The 17,502-nt window shown below is 45.2% G+C and overlaps 1 protein-coding gene across 4 annotated transcripts in view; it reads left to right on the forward strand.

Moving 5' to 3' along the window:
- The window catches only part of CDC27 (cell division cycle 27), a 29,980-nt gene extending 14,994 nt beyond the window's left edge, over positions 1-14,986 (forward strand). The window contains exons 9-19 of one of the 4 annotated variants that reach the window (XM_084275601.1): positions 1,685-1,818; positions 2,228-2,327; positions 2,975-3,182; positions 3,996-4,168; positions 5,446-5,598; positions 6,794-7,002; positions 7,656-7,773; positions 8,795-8,923; positions 10,272-10,346; positions 11,803-11,959; positions 13,577-14,986. In XM_084275601.1, the coding sequence (XP_084131727.1) occupies positions 1,685-1,818; positions 2,228-2,327; positions 2,975-3,182; positions 3,996-4,168; positions 5,446-5,598; positions 6,794-7,002; positions 7,656-7,773; positions 8,795-8,923; positions 10,272-10,346; positions 11,803-11,959; positions 13,577-13,659 (1,539 nt within the window). In that variant the 3' untranslated portion in view covers positions 13,660-14,986. Of the gene's footprint in view, positions 1-1,684; positions 1,819-2,227; positions 2,328-2,974; positions 3,183-3,995; positions 4,169-5,445; positions 5,599-6,793; positions 7,003-7,655; positions 7,774-8,794; positions 8,924-10,271; positions 10,347-11,802; positions 11,984-13,576 lie in introns of all 4 variants that reach the window. The other 3 variants (XM_084275603.1, XM_084275600.1, XM_084275602.1) reach the window with 3 other exon arrangements.
- The last annotated feature ends 2,516 nt before the right edge of the window (positions 14,987-17,502 follow it).

A 17,502-nucleotide genomic window follows, 5' to 3' on the forward strand; every position in this document is an offset into this window, starting at 1 on the left:
GAGGCTGGACTGGACTAAAAGATTCTGCTAGAAGGATGCTTTGTCTGGCTGATCCCAGTCCCACCCCAGTGTTCTGTGGTGGTGTTAAACTCTGGCTCGTGGTGGATTGTGTGTACGTAGGAAGGGAAAGAGCCATGGGTCTGAAACTGAAACAGCAAAGTGCAGCTCCTGGGTGTAGAACCCATGGGTGAATTACATGGTGGATGAAGAGTTTTGGGGTATCAAGCTGTAGTTGCTGCTGCCTTGCTTTGCTAGGTATGGTGCATGCACCAAGGTGTAAACTTTGCTACTCCATGTGTATCCTTTCTGCCCAGGTGCATCTGTGCTGCTACCTAAACACAATTATTTATACACTTTAATAAACATCTTGGAATTCTGATACACACTTTGATCAATGCAAAGAATTACTTGGCCAGTTCTGCTCCTGCTCTTCACATTACCGACTCCGGGAAGGTTTAGTGTGGCTGTGGCTGGGATGTGCATGACTTGACGGAGGCAGTTTCCTAGGAAACACTTACGTAAATGAATGAAACGTTAGGATGGATCCAGAGGCTTCCTGAGTGGGCAAGCTTGCTTGCTGGCTGCCTTCACTGTCCTCAGATAACAGAGAAACTGAGAAAGGAAGGGAAGGACAAAGCATTAGAAGTCAGATAACTGGTGTTGCTTGTGCTGTCATTGATCCTGCTTGCTGATTTCTGGTGCCTTAAAGGACATCTCTTCCCAGAGCTGAATGTTAGTGTCCCTGGAGTGGGCAGGAGGAGAGTGTTTTTAAGCTTTCTTTGAAAGGCAGGGAGGGGAGGACCTGCTCTGAATTCTTCATGGGAAGTCTGCATGTCAGACAATGAGTTTCTATCTGAACTTGTTCCTTAGGTCTCAGATCTGCAGCCAAGTTACCACAGCTCTAAGTTCCCACACCTCAGCTGTTCCAGGGTAGGCATCAAGTTTGCATTTTATCTCTCTGAAGATGTGTGAAAGATACAGGACAATCTTTTGGTGCTGAGTCATGTTACATCCTTGTAACCTGTGTCAAACCAATGGCACTAAGAATGTGCATGTGCACATTTGTGTTACATGTAGCTTGCTGCTCCAGCTGAACTTGAGTGTCAGTATCTCTCAGCTTTGTGTGCTGCATAATGCAGGTCCCTGTTTGATGAGGCAGTTTATTTCTACATCTGCTCCAAAGGCTCACTCAGTAATGATTTAATTTATGAAATAGTGATTGGTGCTACAAACAGGTATGCTAGACAGGGGAGCAGGAGGCTCAGGTGCTGTGCAGTGAGTATCTGAGGTGGAAATGCTGAATGACTTCTGGATGTGATTGTCATACAGTCATTCAAAAACTCTTTCCATGGTTGGTTTTTGTACAGGTTTCTGCAGGGAAGGAACTATAATATGACATCTCTTAATTGCCTTTAATTCTTGTACAAACTTCCTAACACGTAGTTTTTTGCCACTAGATGGAGATTTTATATCTTTCAAATAATGTGCATGGAGTTGATAAACTGACTTTAACAGGTGAAAGAGAAACACTTTGGGCTTTCCTTGGAAGGAACCACCACCCTTTATTGAAAGAATCTGTATTTATCCTGTATTTATCCTTTGTGCAGTGTTTGATAGACAGAATGGGTTTGGTTTGATATAGCAGAGATTGAGATGACTTAGTGACATAATAACAAACCTGTAGAAACTCTGTCTTATGCAGACTGTCAGCAGGATAAGCCAAGCTGGAACAAAATCTGTCTTCTCTCAGAGTGGAAATAGCCGGGAAGTGACTCCAGTTCTTGTTGCACAAACACAGAGCTCTGGCCCCCAGACAAGGTAAGGGGGGAAACCCACAAACATCTTGGTATTACCTCTTGCATCTCCTGTCTTGAAGGAATTTGCTGCTTTATTTGTGCAACCTATATGGGCATTCCAGCAGCATTCCTCTTGGGATGGTGATGTATTTTTTTGGGTGGAATAACTTCAGTGGACAGCTAGGATGCTTGTGTGGGGTGGTTGGTGTGTTTAAAATCCCCTTTGCAGTTAGACTGTTGCATCAACAAATGACAGAACAGCTGGAGGAAAATTCTGTTGGTGCTCTTGGCATGCAGCAGGTGGATGTTTGGGGGTTTATCCTGTGAAGTGGGAATCCTGTGCTATAGCACTTGGGCATTTTGTTTGAAACAGATCAGAGCATTCTTTTGGAGTGAAGGCCTCTGGCTGTTAACATGTGGTTTGTTTTCAGTACGACACCTCAGGTATTGAGCCCAACAATTGCTGCTCCACCCAACGCGCTGCCTCGGAGAAGCTCCCGCCTGTTTACTAGCGATAGCTCTACGACTAAGGTAACAACTCCACCTGCTTTGCAGGCTTCTGGGTTTCTCTACCCATGGTGCTGCACTAACTAGTAACTTCCCCATGTGCATAGCAAATAGAACAGCTTCTATAATGAGCAGCACTTGTGAAGTATCTTCCTGTACAAAACAGGTGATGATGCCACAATGTGCTATTGTTTTAAGCTCTTGAGTGCTCAACTGAAACAGCAGGAGGAAGAGGATGATGAGCAAGCCCCAGGATGCATGCTGGGTTGATAAATGTGGTGCTGCTGCTGGCTGTCAACAAGTTTGATAAAGTGATTGAGTTGGTTAGATATGTTCATTGAAACATTTATTTTGAGGAGATAATTTTGGGATTTTTTTTTTCTGAAACAAAATTGTTTTCATGTTGTATTTCTGCTCTCCAAACAGCAGAGCAGAAACCAAAGCACAGATACTGTAACTGTGAGATTGTGAATGTTTGCTGTTTAAAAAGGAGCTGCTAAAGGATCAGTGAAGTTAAGTGTCTGTTTACTTAGCTTCAAAATCAGAGGGCTAGGCATCATTGTTAATGCTGCAGAGAGGCATAAATTTTAACTTCACACAATTCACTTTCAAGTTCAGTCATCTGAATTTAAAACACTTCTCTATGTAACTCTCACTCTTCTTGCTTGCAGGAAAATAGCAAAAAATTAAAAATGAAGTTTCCACCTAAGATTCCAAACAGAAAAACAAAAAGTAAAACAAATAAGGGAGGAATAACTCAACCAAACTTAAATGATGGTTTGGAAATTACCAAACTGGACTCATCAATCATTTCAGAAGGGAAAATTTCTACTGTTACACCACAGATCCAGGCTTTTACGCTACAGAAAGCAGCAGCAGGTCTGTTTTAACTCTTATTGGACTGTAGTAGAGTAAAACTTACTATGTCTGTGTTAAGGTTGAATGAAAAAGAGTTGCTCCAGTGTTTGCTTCTTTCTTGTTTCAGTTAGTCTGTAACTATTGCCTTTGCATAATTATACAGACTGATTGAATCCAGTAAATACTTCTTTCCATCTTCTTTGCAAGCTAACTAGAAGGTGAAGTGGCTACTTGTAAGTGGATGTGAAGATCAGAGCTTGCAAGATACTAATGATTAAAATATTTTCAGACAAGATCCTTAGAAACTGGCTCAGATGAGCTACAAGTAACCTAAGTCACCTTCCCTCAACACAAGGTTTATGTAGCCTGTTCTCCCTTCAGATTTCCCGCTTGTTTAAAAGCAAATCTCTATTCAGTCGTCAGGAAATCCTAGACAAACTGTTGAATTCCTCTCTTCTGGCTCAATAACGTTTCCAGGCAGTGAGAAGGTGTATCCATGGATACCAGACATGTGGAACTGTGCTCAGACCGAACAAAATGTTTGAATGGCTGCTGTAAATGCAGAACTCGAGTTGCCCTGAGCTTTGGAGTGTCTCTGTTCTCAAGTGCTCTGCTGCTGCCTTAAGGAGTCGTTACTGACTTCTACCAAAGGGGTTGGTGTTTAGAATATTATGCCTGAGCCTGTGTTGGGGAACTCCTGAAAGATTTTCATAGGGGAATTCATGAGCAGTGCCCGTCACAATGAAGAGCTTATGGGATTAGCAGTTCCAAGTAAATAAGTCTCAGCTGTCTTTTTTTTCTTTTCCACTTTTATTTATTGTATTTTTCTCCTAGAAGGTTTGATGAGCCTTCTTCGTGACATGGGGAAAGGTTATTTAGCCTTGTGTTCCTACAACTGCAAAGAAGCGATCAATATTTTAAGCCATTTGCCCTCCCACCACTACAACACTGGCTGGGTGCTGTGCCAAATTGGGAGAGCTTACTTCGAGCTTGCAGAGTACATGCAGGTAGGAGCTGGGTGGGTGGTTCTTACTCTCTTCACTTTTGCTTTGTGTGGCTCTGCACAGAACTTGCAGGCTTCCTGCAAGAGCCCTGGGAAGTTTACAGTGGAGATAACTGAATAAGAGTTATACCTGGAAGGGATTTGAATCTTGAACCTGCATCCTCAGCTTTCCTGAAGAGTTACTTTAGAAATGTTATTTTCTCTTGCATCCCACCACTGGGGTTTCTTCCTCCTCTCTCCTTCACCCACAGCTGTGCTGATGTAACCATATTGTGATGTTTTAAATGAGATTGCTGAAACAACTTGGGTTCTAAAACCAAAACCCTCTCTCACCCTTTTTAGTGAAGGCAGATGGCCTCAGTGACCCAGTTCCCTTTGCAGCTTCAGAGGTGGCAGCACTGGTGCAGCTGAGGGGAGGTCAAACCCCTTCAGCAGCAGCGAGTGCTGAAGGGCAGTTCAGCAGCTGAACTCTCCTTGTCACTGCTGTCCCCACAGCAGACGTGCCTGTTTCCTAAGAAGTTCTTAAAGCACTTTAGTGACAGGTTGTCAGCAGGAGATAAATGCAGTAGACTTCAGAATCAGTTTCTGAACTGTGCATACAGGCTGGCTAGAGGTGGAGCACAGTGTGCTGCTTAATAGTCTATTTTGAAGACTAAGGCTCCAGGCCCTAACGAGTTCCTGGAGCTGAGCTCCTTCCCTCATGTGTTGGAACCTGGAACTTGAGTTAATGAAATAGATAGTGAGGTCAGACTGACTCCATGAATTGACTCCTGAGCAGCACAGGTGTCTCAAGTGAAGGTGAAGCCCATGGATGTGCTGTCACCTGCTGACAGGTGACACTGTGTGCCCCCATCCCCACATTGGCTGTGTTGCCTTTAGCCTTTTAGCTGCTGTGCATGGTGTTTGGAGGGGTGGGGTGCTCAGTATAAATGCAATACCTGTTATCTGTTAGGACAGATAATAATCATAACCAGCCCATAAAACTACACTGTGACTTTAGGACTTTGCAGGTAACTCTCTTGCCTGCCTTCTGCACCGTGATAGAAGCAGTAATGTAATGTGAGTCCACGGTCGGGAGGGCTGGCTGCACTTCTGCTTGCCAGGGCTATAGCAGGGTGTGGTTCCTCCCTTTGCTCAAGAAGCTCCAGGACTTGTAGCTCTGTGTAGCACCCTTACAAAGCAAAGAGGGTGCTCAGTATGGACATAGGAGGCTTCTAACCTTGGCCTACATCCTCTGCTGAAATGGGTAGAATTTTATTAACTTTAATTTCTGGTTTTTAGGCTGAGAGAATATTTTCAGAAGTAAGGAGGATTGAAAACTACAGAGTGGAAGGCATGGAGATCTATTCAACTACACTGTGGCATCTACAGAAAGATGTTGCCCTTTCCGTTCTTTCAAAGGATTTGACAGACATGGATAAAAACTCACCAGAGGTATAAAAATGCTGTGGCCTTGAATGAACAGAGGGAGACTGTGGCACAATCAATGCTCCAGAACAAAGCTCTGAACTCTGGTTCAGGTGTTTTCTGCTGCGAGAGCTGCATGGCAAGAGTGGAGAGGGAGGTGTCAGGACTGTCTGAACTGATGATACTCAAAATGGCTTTGTAGAACTAGACTATCAGCTTATGTGGAGCAGGTGGAAACACTTAATCTGTTAATAGTTACTTAAATTTGTATTGGCACCACTCACCCAGGAAGATCATGGGTCACTCACTCCTGCTGCTGGAATATTTTGTTCCTGTACCCTCTTCTAATTGCTGTAGTAAATTCACTGGCAGTTAAAATATTTGTCCTAGAACTTATTTCCAAATATAATGTGTGTTTCAATGCCAAACTCCCCTGAACTGCAGCATGTGTGGTAGTGTGAAGTCATCATGTGTAGAAAGCCAGGTTGCTTTTAAAGCCAGGTTGCTTTTAATGGGTGTCACATTAAAAGCTGTAGATGTGAGTTTATTATAAATTGTTCTTAGTAAAGGTCTGGAAACTGCACACATTGGGATTTTCTTGTTCATGTTGTTTGTTAGCTTGTCAACAAATATAAGCCAGGGAAGAAGCAGTTGGTAGTTGTAGTAATTGCCTGGAGGGAAGAGAGTGCAGATTCAGGCAAGGAGAACACTTAGGTGATTTGGCAGTGCTGCTCCCAGTTCAGGCAGGCAAGGGCCCCTGGGCTGGGATGCTTTACAATCCCCATGCTGGTTGCTGAGCAGGAGGGGAAGAGGAGGCTGCTGCTATTGTTAGTCTGCAGATTCCAGATTGGTCAGTTGGAGGGAGCTGAAGAGTGGAAGTGAATGTACCATCTCCCCCTTCATTAGTCTTAAATATCTAAGATGGTTTATTTCTGGCTTCTCAGCAGCTTCAAAAGCTTTAGTCATCAGTCATCAGAGTATCTGACTGGCACAGGCTTGGGTGTCCTCAGATACTCGATTCCTGTATTTCAGCTTGTCGAGCTGTGAGGTGCATTCAGGCCTGTCTGCCTCTCTGGAATGAGCCTTAACTGTTTCATTACTTCTTAGTCTAGGAGAAAGTTATATATAGTTATGTAAATTGGTATGGAAAAATCTGTTCAGCTTGGGCTCAGTCACTCTGGAGTTGTAAACCAGTCTAATTTTGTGGTGCTGCTGTTCCTAGGCTTGGTGTGCTGCAGGAAACTGCTTCAGCTTGCAACGAGAGCACGATATCGCCATCAAGTTCTTCCAGAGAGCCATCCAAGTTGATCCAAACTATGCCTATGCCTACACTCTGCTGGGGCATGAATTTGTGTTAACAGAAGAACTAGACAAAGCATTAGCTTGTTTTAGAAATGCCATCAGAGTCAACCCCAGACACTATAATGCATGGTAAGGTTTGCTTCATCTCCCTCCTACTGTATGTGTTACAGAAGCCCTTTGGGAGAAATCCCTTCTAGATGCTGCTGCTGCTCTCTCTAAGAAGAGAGCAAAGCTATTTCTGCAGAAGATGTGGGCCTCATCTGTCTGTTAGCATGTTCTTTTCAGAAGGAAGGCAAAAAGCCTAGGGTGGTTTTGTTTCCACAGATGATGTTGGCTGCATTATGCCAGCTATTTTGTTGTTCTGTGCAGCACACCTCATGCATCTAGTTGATCTTCAGTTGCAGTTGGAGGGATGAGGGATTTGCACCTTTACACCTTAAGATGCAGTCAGTTTCTTACAGTTTTTTTCTGTGGAAAAAATATATAAAACACTAAGTTAGGGCTGCTGTTGAGAGTCCTGTAATCTAGAGAAGCCTTTTGTGTGCTTTTGTAGCTGTTTAGCAGTTGTGTATTGGCTATCAGTTCTTCAGACTACCTAGTTGAAGAGGCAAAAAAGAAACCAAGGTAAATTAAAACAGCTTTTTTTCCCCTGCAAGAAATTGCTTCCCACCCTGGATGGGGTTGGCAAGCCTGCAGCCCACTTCTGCCAGGTCACACTCACTGACAAAGACAAGTTTGATTAGATAAGGCCTTACTTAACAGAATTGTTCTTCTGCTTGCAGGTATGGGTTGGGAATGATTTACTACAAACAGGAAAAATTCAGTCTAGCAGAAATGCATTTCCAGAAAGCACTTGATATCAATCCTCAGAGCTCAGTCTTACTGTGTCACATTGGAGTAGTAAGTAGCCTGTACTTCACTCTATACTCTGTGGTGTAATCTGCCTTCTGTACTTTGCAGTAGAAAAGTTATTCTGAATTTTCTTAGTAACAAAGCCCAACAAGTTCATTTACTGCTGGGGGATCTGAAGTGAACAAATAACCACAGGATTGATGTGTTGGAACAGAAACCTTACTGGCTATAAGCAATTTGGAGAGAGAGACAGGAATGAAATGGTACAATCAGGTTGTGCCTGAATCAGCCAGAATAGAAGTGATGTGACGGTTGAGACTCTATGTGGATGTTAATGTGAAGAGAGTATTTGCAAGGGAGGTTATACTATTAACATACTATACTTAGTACTACGTAATACACAGTAAAAATTCGAAGGCACTCACCTTACCTTTCAGAGTGCAGTACTTTTGTCCTGGCTCTGTGCCCACTGCCCTTATTCAAGTCACCTGTAGGTGTGACAACTTCCTAGGTAGTGTTAATGAAGCTTATGTAGCAGGGAGCTGCTTTGGCCACCAGCTGTTCAATTAACTCTACAGGGCTGCTTGAGAAGCTGGTCACTTACCCACCTGCTGCTGCAGGCGTTACAACCAGTAGCCTTGCTGTAGTAAATGCTGGCTTACAAAGCTGGGAAGCAGCTCTCAGATTCGTGGTGGTGAGTTAAGGCTGTGTGGTTGTGATGGATTCCTAGTGACTGGCATTCATTTGCCACCTCTGTGGCAGCAGAGCTGTGTCAAATACTACAGGGATCGTGGCTGCTTCTCACTTACCTGGAGAAAGACACTGAGTTCACTCCTGGGCAAAGGTCAGGGAACTTGTGTAAGCCTTTGGGTGGGGAGAAGGTTTTGAGGTGGAGACAAGGCAAGGTGTGCTTTTCTTCCTGCAAGAAAGCTTGTTAAGACTTGGTCTGGGATTGAACAATTCATTTTTATAGAGAAACAGACTGTAAGTAAACATGGCCAAATGGGCTTGTCCTTGGCTGGCAGACGAGCTGTTTTCCCTCTTTGAAATCACTCCCTTCCTCTAACAGGTCCAGCATGCACTGAAAAAATCCGAAAAGGCCTTGGACACTTTAAACAAAGCTATAAACATTGACCCCAAGAACCCACTATGCAAATTCCACAGAGCTTCTGTACTGTTTGCAAACGAGAAGTACAAGGTAAGCTGTCAGCTGCACCCCTCCTGCAGTTACCTTCAAGCTGCAGCCAGGAGCACTGGGTAGCATCAGGGCATCACCCTGTGTTGCTGGGGCTAACACCAAGCATCTGCTCTGAGTGTAACATTGGGCAAGGGAACTATGTTAACTCTTTTGATTGTTATAAAATCTGGGGCCCACAGGTGATCATTTTCAATTATTTTAGTCTGACCATGGAAAAAGGAAGGAAAGAAGGGGGAATTATGGCAGCTGTTGCCTGTGTGTGACTGTTATTGTGAGTTTATACTCAGTTACTAAAAAAGGGCTCATCAGCCTGCCCTCCAAGCACTGATGACAGTGAGAACCAGCTGTTTCAGGGGCTCTGTTAGTGAAAATGAAGATGCTAAGCAGTTCTGGCCTAATCTCCTGCTGAACTGTACCCTGCTTAGAAGGAGGGAAGATCTTCCTGGTGACTGTTGTCCTCTGGCTAGTGAAGGAGTTTAACCAGGGTGGAGTGATGCTTTGGCAAATGAAACACTTGGACTCTCTTCTTTATCAGACCTTGGTTTTGTAAGACTGAAGCTGCACTGTTTGCATAAACTACATGGAACTTAAATGTTTTGGTTTCTAGCTCCAGTACCAAGAGAACTTGGATAGTGGGATAAATTTGGCTGTTGTTAGGTAGATAACTGGAGGCTTACACTCCTGCTTATGTAGGAAGCCCTAACTTGAAATTTCTTCACTTTAAGTTTTAGAGGGTTGAATGGAATGTTTTCTAACCAAAACCAATGCTGTTTCTAACTGCAGACTAAGTATTTTAGAACTTATTAATACTGCTGGGTTACTGTTGCAGCAGAATAAATTGCTTCAGTGTGGATAGTTAGTTGGAAATGAAATGAGGAATTACACTAAACATCTCAGGCTTCAAACACCTGCTGTAAAGGCAGCCATCACTTGTAGAAGCCCACAGATAGGTGTCTAAAACCAGAAGCTTTCAAAAACATGGACTTGGGCAGCACATCCAGCACAAAATGCATTGGTGTTTGTCTTCAGCAGCACTTCCTTCATCGGGCAACACACTGTTACACCTTGCTGGGGTGGTGGGAATTTGCCACTGGAATTTTTATGTGTGTAGGAGACCAGAGGCTGAGAAACTTGCTCTGTTTCTGGAATAATGGGGCTAGAATATCTTAGTCTTTAAATGAGGAACAAACATAAGAGGTGTTCTAGATGCTTTTTGTGGTACAGTCCTGTTGTTCCTGATGGAATAGACTGTACATAAAGGCCAGTAGTAAGCTACAGTCATGTCATAACTACTTGCAGACTGCTAGCTTGTGCTCACTAAGGTCGTCTTTTCTCCCTTCCTTTTCAGTCTGCTTTACAAGAACTTGAAGAACTGAAACAGATTGTTCCCAAAGAGTCTCTTGTTTACTTTTTAATAGGAAAGGTAGGTAAAGCTTCACTGTGATCCAAAGTTCTCTGGTTTCCTTTCTTGCAGGAGTGTGTGCCTAGCAAGGAAAACTCGATTCCTGTCACTCAGCTGCTTCCATTTGGAGCAGCATTGTAAAAATTCCCAAAGCTTTAAATAAGGCTTACTGCTCACAGGTCCGTGCTCTATCAGCTTTTGAGTGCAAAAGGCAGTTATTGCTGGAGCAGCCTTCAACAGACCGAGACAAAACAGCCCAAGCCAGTGTTATTTGCCTGCTTGGGTTTCACCACTGTCAAGTGGAAAGACAGTTAATTTCAAAGCAAGAAATTGATCCTGATAAAGATATTTCACTGGAGAGAGATACAGTGGTTACAGTCACAGTTACCGGGTTGAAAGTAGAAGAGTCTTTAATGAGGCTGATAGGTAGCCTGGCACAGGAGAAGATACTGCTACATGAACACAGCTGACAGCTGCCTTCTGATGCCAGAGAAAAGTAACTGGTAATAGAAATCCTCCTTCCTCACCATCTCCTCTGCTGATACATTTGAAATAATTCTGCAATCTTTCTTCTGTGGGGTGTCTGGTCACTAGGGAGTGACAAGACAGACTTACCTCTAGCACAGTATGGGATGACTCTTGATCAGCAGGGTTTACTTATTGAAACTGGAGAGAGGTAAAAGGACTTGTGCTATTTTTTTTTTTACTGGTATTTGTTCAGGAGTTGCTGGACCTCTAAATAGACATTAGAGCCATATCTTGACAAACTTCAGTACTCTCCCTGTTGAAATGCTTAGCACAGATAAATGACTTGCTCTTCTGTCCTTAGTGATAAGGGGAGCTGCAGGGCAAGCTGCAGTGACAAAGGTGGTAAAAATATGGGCTGGGTTCTGCACTGCAGGGTTGTCTTGAGAGGGTTGCTGTTTGGTTCAGCAGAACAAGCTGTGTCACACAAAGTCCTGTCACCTTCTCCACCTGCAGTGGCAGCTCAAATGCTGCTTGAGGATGTGAGAACATGCTGAGTCAGATCCTGCCTCTGCTAGTCCTCCCTGAGAGAGCTGTAGGGAAGAGCATAAGGTTAATGTCTTCATGTGGTGATACTTCCCCAGACTGTTCTCTGGGCCTCTAACATCAGAAAACTGAGACTTTGGACTTTTCTGAGCCACAGTAGATTTGGGGTTACAGGGGGTAAGGCAAAAATAACTGTCACCCTGCTGCAGAATTCCAGAGCTTCAGTTTCTATCTGAAGGTCCACCTCCTTATGTCTTTAGGCCTCAGCTGCTAGTTCAGCTTAAATTTGAGGCTGAAATAGAACCACTTGTTCACTCTTTCCACAGATTTGCTGTTTCCCTTGGGACTTGTATAACAAACCCTTCAGATCGACGCTCCATGGCTTTGGAGGCTCAGTGTCTTTGTTGTCCACACCTTCAAGTAGCAACTTCATGTAAATGTAGCTTTTTATGCTTTTTATTTTCAGGTTTATAAAAAACTGGGTCAAACACATTTGGCCCTAATGAATTTCTCATGGGCAATGGACTTAGATCCCAAAGGAGCCAACAACCAGATTAAAGAGGCCATCGATAAACGCTACCTTCCAGATGATGAGGAACCAATAACTCAAGAGGAGCAAATCAGTGAATGTTACCCCTATGAATCAGGTCTGTATTGCCAACCCTTTGTCATTCCAGGAGGGATTTCCACTTAGGTGGTAGGAAGAAGCCTGGGTTTAAGAAGTGACATGTACTGCTCAACCTCGCTGCTCGCAAGAAAAGACTCAGAGGCTCTTGCTCAGAAGAGCTTCATGCTTCCTACTGTGAGCATGAACTAAAGGATTGTGATGCTGCTTTACAATCTGTAGATGGAGTGAGACTGAGGTAATGACTATTGGCAATTCATCCCAATCCTGGTTGGCTAGTAGTGTCCTAGGAGGACAAGGTGTTCCCAGAGCCGCAGATTTTCCCTCATAGAAACATGGGATCAATTCAAGGTAACTGAATGGCCACTGGAACTGTCTGTGGAGGCTTTTTGTCAGAAATTAAACTGGATGTTGGCTAAACATAAAAGGTAGCTTTGGATGGAAGTTGTGGGAGCGGTTTCAGTTGTGTTAAGAGAAAATAAAATGTTCCCATTGTACCACAGGGAATGGCCCAGGCTTCTCTTCCTCCTGAGCTGCTTATGATGAGCCTGAACTCCTGTAGCTGGGTAGCTGTGTCAGGCAAGAGTAGTCATAAATACTGACCCCTCTGATGCAGCCTGGAACAGTGACAGGACAGAAACACTAACAAACAATGTTCTTTCCCTCCCAAGAGGAAAATAAAGCAGGGTTTGGGTTCTGATGGACAGACGTGTCCGATGTTCTGCAGTTCTGAGATCTTCCAGCTGAAGGTTCATGTTTTTCCTGTGTGTTATCACGTTGATTTTTATTGATCCTGTGCACCATGTGCCTTTTAATACTGGAAGTTTACCCCACACAGCACTTCCTGAAGTATCTGGAGTTTTTCTTTCCCTTGGGACGCTGGGGCTGAGCATGGTTCTCTCCAGGAGATGGAGACAGAGGACTTGAACTGCTGAGCGACACCCAACCAGTACAAATAAAACAAACCCCACACCTCAAACCCCAACTAAACCAACAACACACGCACACACACAAAAAGGACCAAAACCCACCCCCAGAACCTCCCCCCCCCCCCAACTTCACCTGTCCAATCAAAGCAGTGCTGGGCTGTGCACAAGCAGAGTGGCTTTCCTGGCTCTGCAGGTAAAATGTAGGAGTTTCCCAGTGTTGGCTGAGTAACTGGTTTAGGGACAAGAGATAAGTAAATTAAGGTAGTACTGGAGCAGGGGGCATTGTTTTTAATAACTTGAGGAGTGTAGGGCATTTTGTGCTTTAAATTCCCTGGCTGGGAACTGGCTGAGGCCGCTGCACCGAACCCAGTGAAGTGTTTGCTTTAAACCACTAAGAGGCATCTGTGTTTCTCCACACAAAACAACTCTGGGCCATGGGACTTCACAATTAATCTGCTAAATTGTGCTTTGCAAAGCAGACTGGAGCTGTGTTCCTGTGTGGGAGGAACAGCCAGCATTAGATACTCACCTTTGTTCTAACGAGTGCAGAAGTTAAATGATTAACGGGTTGCTGGTGCAGTGGGTATCTGATGTGTTTCAGGTGGCTGGTGGGGTTTGAAGAGCAGCCTTTGCTGTGAGCAGCCCAGGAGTGTCTCACTACTCTGTGTTTCCTTCTCCCTTTCAAGTCGGCACAGACGAATCCCAGGAGAGCAGCATGACGGATGCAGATGACACGCAGCTCCACGCAGTGGAAAGTGATGAATTTTAACCTCCAGAAGCCTGTATCCGAGCTTGAGTGTGACTGGTACTGTTGTGTTCTCCCCTTCCTTCGCATCCTGGGTCTTCACATCACTGAGCCAGCATTGTCATTTGTCTCACTGACACCATGAGTACACCACTCAGACTTAGACTGTACCCAGAGTCAGTGGCAGTGCGCTATCCAGCTGCTCCCGAGTCTGACTCGTTGGCTCGTGCACGTTCATGGCTGTGACTGAGGAGGAAATGCTGGGTTTGGACTCCCCTTTGCTGGAAAAAAAATATCATGGAAGAAAGACTTGTGGTTTGCTGTAAGGAAGCCAGTAGGTGTGGGGATAGTACTAATGAAGCAGTGTCTTGTTCTTTTCCCAGAAATGTGTCTTAGTTTGGTTCTTTCTTGGTGAGCAGAGTGCTGAACCTCGTGTCCAAGTTCCAGGACGGTGTTGACAGGCACAGGCTGTTTAAAGACTTTTGCATATTGTAGTGTAACTCGAATGCCAGGGAATGTAAATGACCTTAAAGCTGCAGAGTCTCCAGTGAACAAACCCCAGGCACGTGCTCAGGGCCAGGAGTGTGTCACACTACGTAAAGCAGCCCCATGGCCCTACTTTGAGCAGACTTGCAGGAGTGGAAACATAGCAGGAGAACCCCATTGCTGAATCACAGCTCTTGTGAAACGCTTTCATGTTCTAACAGGAATTAATTTATTCACCTAGTTTCCAAAAGGTCAGTGTTTACTTTGTACTTCAAAGAACCAAGGCAGCAACACACCTTCCTTCGTTTCTTTTCATACACCCCTTGACTTATTCTTCCCCTTTTAAGACTAAACATGAATAAAGGGCAAAAAGAAAAAAAATCAAGAGAGAAATGTAGGAACAGCTGTAATGTGAAAGCATCAACCCCTTGATCCAGAGCGACCGCGCGTTCCTGAGCGGACAGACTGGGAAGACCCTGGAAGCCTTAATGCAATCAGAACCTTACAGTCAAACACATCAAATAATTGTCTGAGATTAGTGTGATTTTTAAAACTCTTTTGTAAAGTGTGATCCAAGCAGGATGCAGAAATGTGGAATTACCTGTCTTTCTCCTCTTTATTTTTTTTAAGCTTTTCTTTAAGCTTTTGCTGTAGGAACACCTTCCCTCTGCAGAGCCGGGGAGAGGAGAGCGACTCCACGCTGACAAGTCCACACTTACCTTACTCTGTAGCAGCAACTGGTGCCCTTCATGCAGTGATGATACAGAAAGTGTATGATACAACAGTTTTAAAGAGCAATTTATGCGTAATAAATTGGGAATGATATAAATTTCATAGCAACATACTTGTGATCAGAGTTAATTTTGTTTCATGTATGTTTAGGATTCCCTTAGTTACCTTTAGAGCTTCAGGGGTTTTTCAAACCCTGTCCTTGTGTTCACTCAGCACATCTGTGTCCCAGCTCCCCTCTGGTCCTGAACCCCACGGCCACCTTTATGTGAAACATTAGCAGGAGGTGCTGAGCAAACTCTGAATTCTCTGGGTTTGGGGGTTCTGGGTGCTTGTTGCTGGGTTTGGGGGGTTGTTTTTCTGAAGTAAGAGGTTAAGCAGTAACAACTGGGCGTAAACTCCCCCGATGCCTCAAAGGCATCTCTCCAATCTGAGGAACATCACTAAAGGAGCTCTCTGTGCCTCTGCTGTGTTTGTCCCACCAGCTCGTGCCTGGGGAGCTCCGTGGTGTTTCAGCTGCCCGGAGCGTTCCCAGCCCCGCAGGGCTCTGTGTGCTGGAGCCTCTTTGGGGTGATTCCCCTTTCCTGCTGCCTGTCCCCAATTCCCAATCTGTATCCACAGTGTTCCTGAGTTACCCCAGTCTGTCCCAGCACAGTTCTCCCATCGTCTTCCTGGTGCATCCCAGCACCTCTGCACCAGCTCTGGAGGCTGCACTTGTGTGAATGCCACTAATTAACGTATTAATTAGCTTCCTTTTGGTCCCCAACATATTTTCTAAGCAAAAACCAGGAGCAAGCAGGTGCTATGCTCAAAACTTGGGTTTTTCCCCATAACAAATACTGTTGTTTCACTGGGGTCCAGAGGTCTGGGAAACTGGGTGGTGGTTTTCCTTTTTCTTGTTCTCTATAACACCATTCACAGTTTCTATGTGAAACTTGTAACTCCCTGGCAAAGAGCCCTTAACTGGGCTGGGCTGTTGAAGGGACGTTCCTGCTACCTGGAGGATTTGCTTGGTGTGTCTATCAGACCTTCAAATGATTTCTTTCCCCAAAAAACCTCGAATATTTAGGCTGTGCTGCTGTTTCACCTCTGAAACAGACACATGAAATTGTGTAGCTATTTAATAAACCTTTGCTGTGTTTGGAGAGGGGCAGGGAGAAGGACTGGAGCAGGGGGGTGCTCTGGCAGCTGGGTTAGAGGGAGTATGTTCACTTCAATGAATTTGGGAACTGTCATTTTCTTACACCAGAACTATGGAGAAGCGCAGAGTGTGGGTGTGGTGTGTACAATTTGCATTGAAACAATGTATGTTGTCTCTTTTTTTTCTCTTTTTGCTTTTCCTGACTTTTTATTTCAGAAATTGTACAGTCTTAGGGGAAAAGAAAAAGGTCTTTTCTGTTAATATATTTGCGATTCATTAAAGGATGTGGAAAATCCAAATAAACTACTTTTAAAAGCAGGTTCATCCCCAGCTCCTTTGGGTCAGCGTTGGGAGTCACCTTCAGGAGGTGGGTGAGTGTGGCAGAGCTGGAGTGAGGTTTGAGGATGCCCCTTGGGGTCCGGGGGGGTTGTGTTCTGTCCTGCAGAAGCCGTGGGCTGCCTGTGCTGTGAGCTGTGGGTGATGGGTGTGGGTGGCACACGATGAGGTTTCCAGCAGCGTTGCTGGTGGTTGTTTTGCTTCCTGCAGCTGGGCAGGAGCCCCAGAAACCCCCCAGGTCTGGAGCAGATGGGGGGGGGGGGGGTGGTATTTTTATGGTTATATTTTCCCTCTCCCTTCTGTCGCAGCTCCTGCTGTCTGTGGCTGCAGCTCCCGTTGGCTCAGCAGAGGAGTGAGCACAGACCTCCCTGGGTTTTCAGCTCTGGAGGAAAAGCCAGGAAGGCTGCAGCTCAGGGCTGTGTGGAATTCCTCTTGCTGCACATACGGTCAGCGCAGAGTAGAGCCTTTCCTAGTGCTCATCGAGCCTCCTCCAGTCATTTCTGAGAGCAGAGCTTGGCTGTAAACTGATGCTCACCATAACCCTTTCCTGGACCTGGTTACCTCCCCCTTTCCCTCCTCAATGTTTCTTTTAATCCTGGACTGTAACTCTTGTGCCTACAACTGCCCCCCTGGTTCATCCTCTGCTCCGTGGCCGCCTTCCCGCCCCGCGCTGCGTGCGGCAGCGAGCGCAGCGTTCGTTGCTCTTCCTGCGTCTCGCTCGTGGTGTCTCCGTGTCGGCTCAAATCCGGGTGATTGAGGCTGTTCCTTCCCAGCGGCGGTGCGAAGCTTCGTGACTGGTGGGCTGAGCTTTGCATGTCTCCAGAGAAAGGCAGAAGCATTCACGAAATGTGACTTGGAAGCTGCAACGCTTCGGTCTGTGTCCGAGTCGCGGCCACGCAGCGAGCGCTGGCAGTTCAGTACCTCGGGATCTCCCTCTTGGGAATGGTTCTGGTCACCTACAGCTTCTGGCTGGTGCATCACGTTCTGCTGTTCGTTAGCAACTTTGCTACTGCATCATCTCTCTGTTGTCTGTCCCTCTGTCCAAGTTAGTGACTTTATTTGAGGCAGACCCGGTCCAGGAGCCAGTGCTGGTTTGTGGTTTTAAAATGGAGCAGAAGAATGGGGTTTCTGAGCAGGAAGCCCTCTGAGCAGAAGGGTTTGAAATGACATTAACA

This window comes from Gallinula chloropus (genome assembly GCF_964237585.1).
Source record: "Gallinula chloropus genome assembly, chromosome: 26".
NCBI lineage: Eukaryota > Metazoa > Chordata > Aves > Gruiformes > Rallidae > Gallinula > Gallinula chloropus.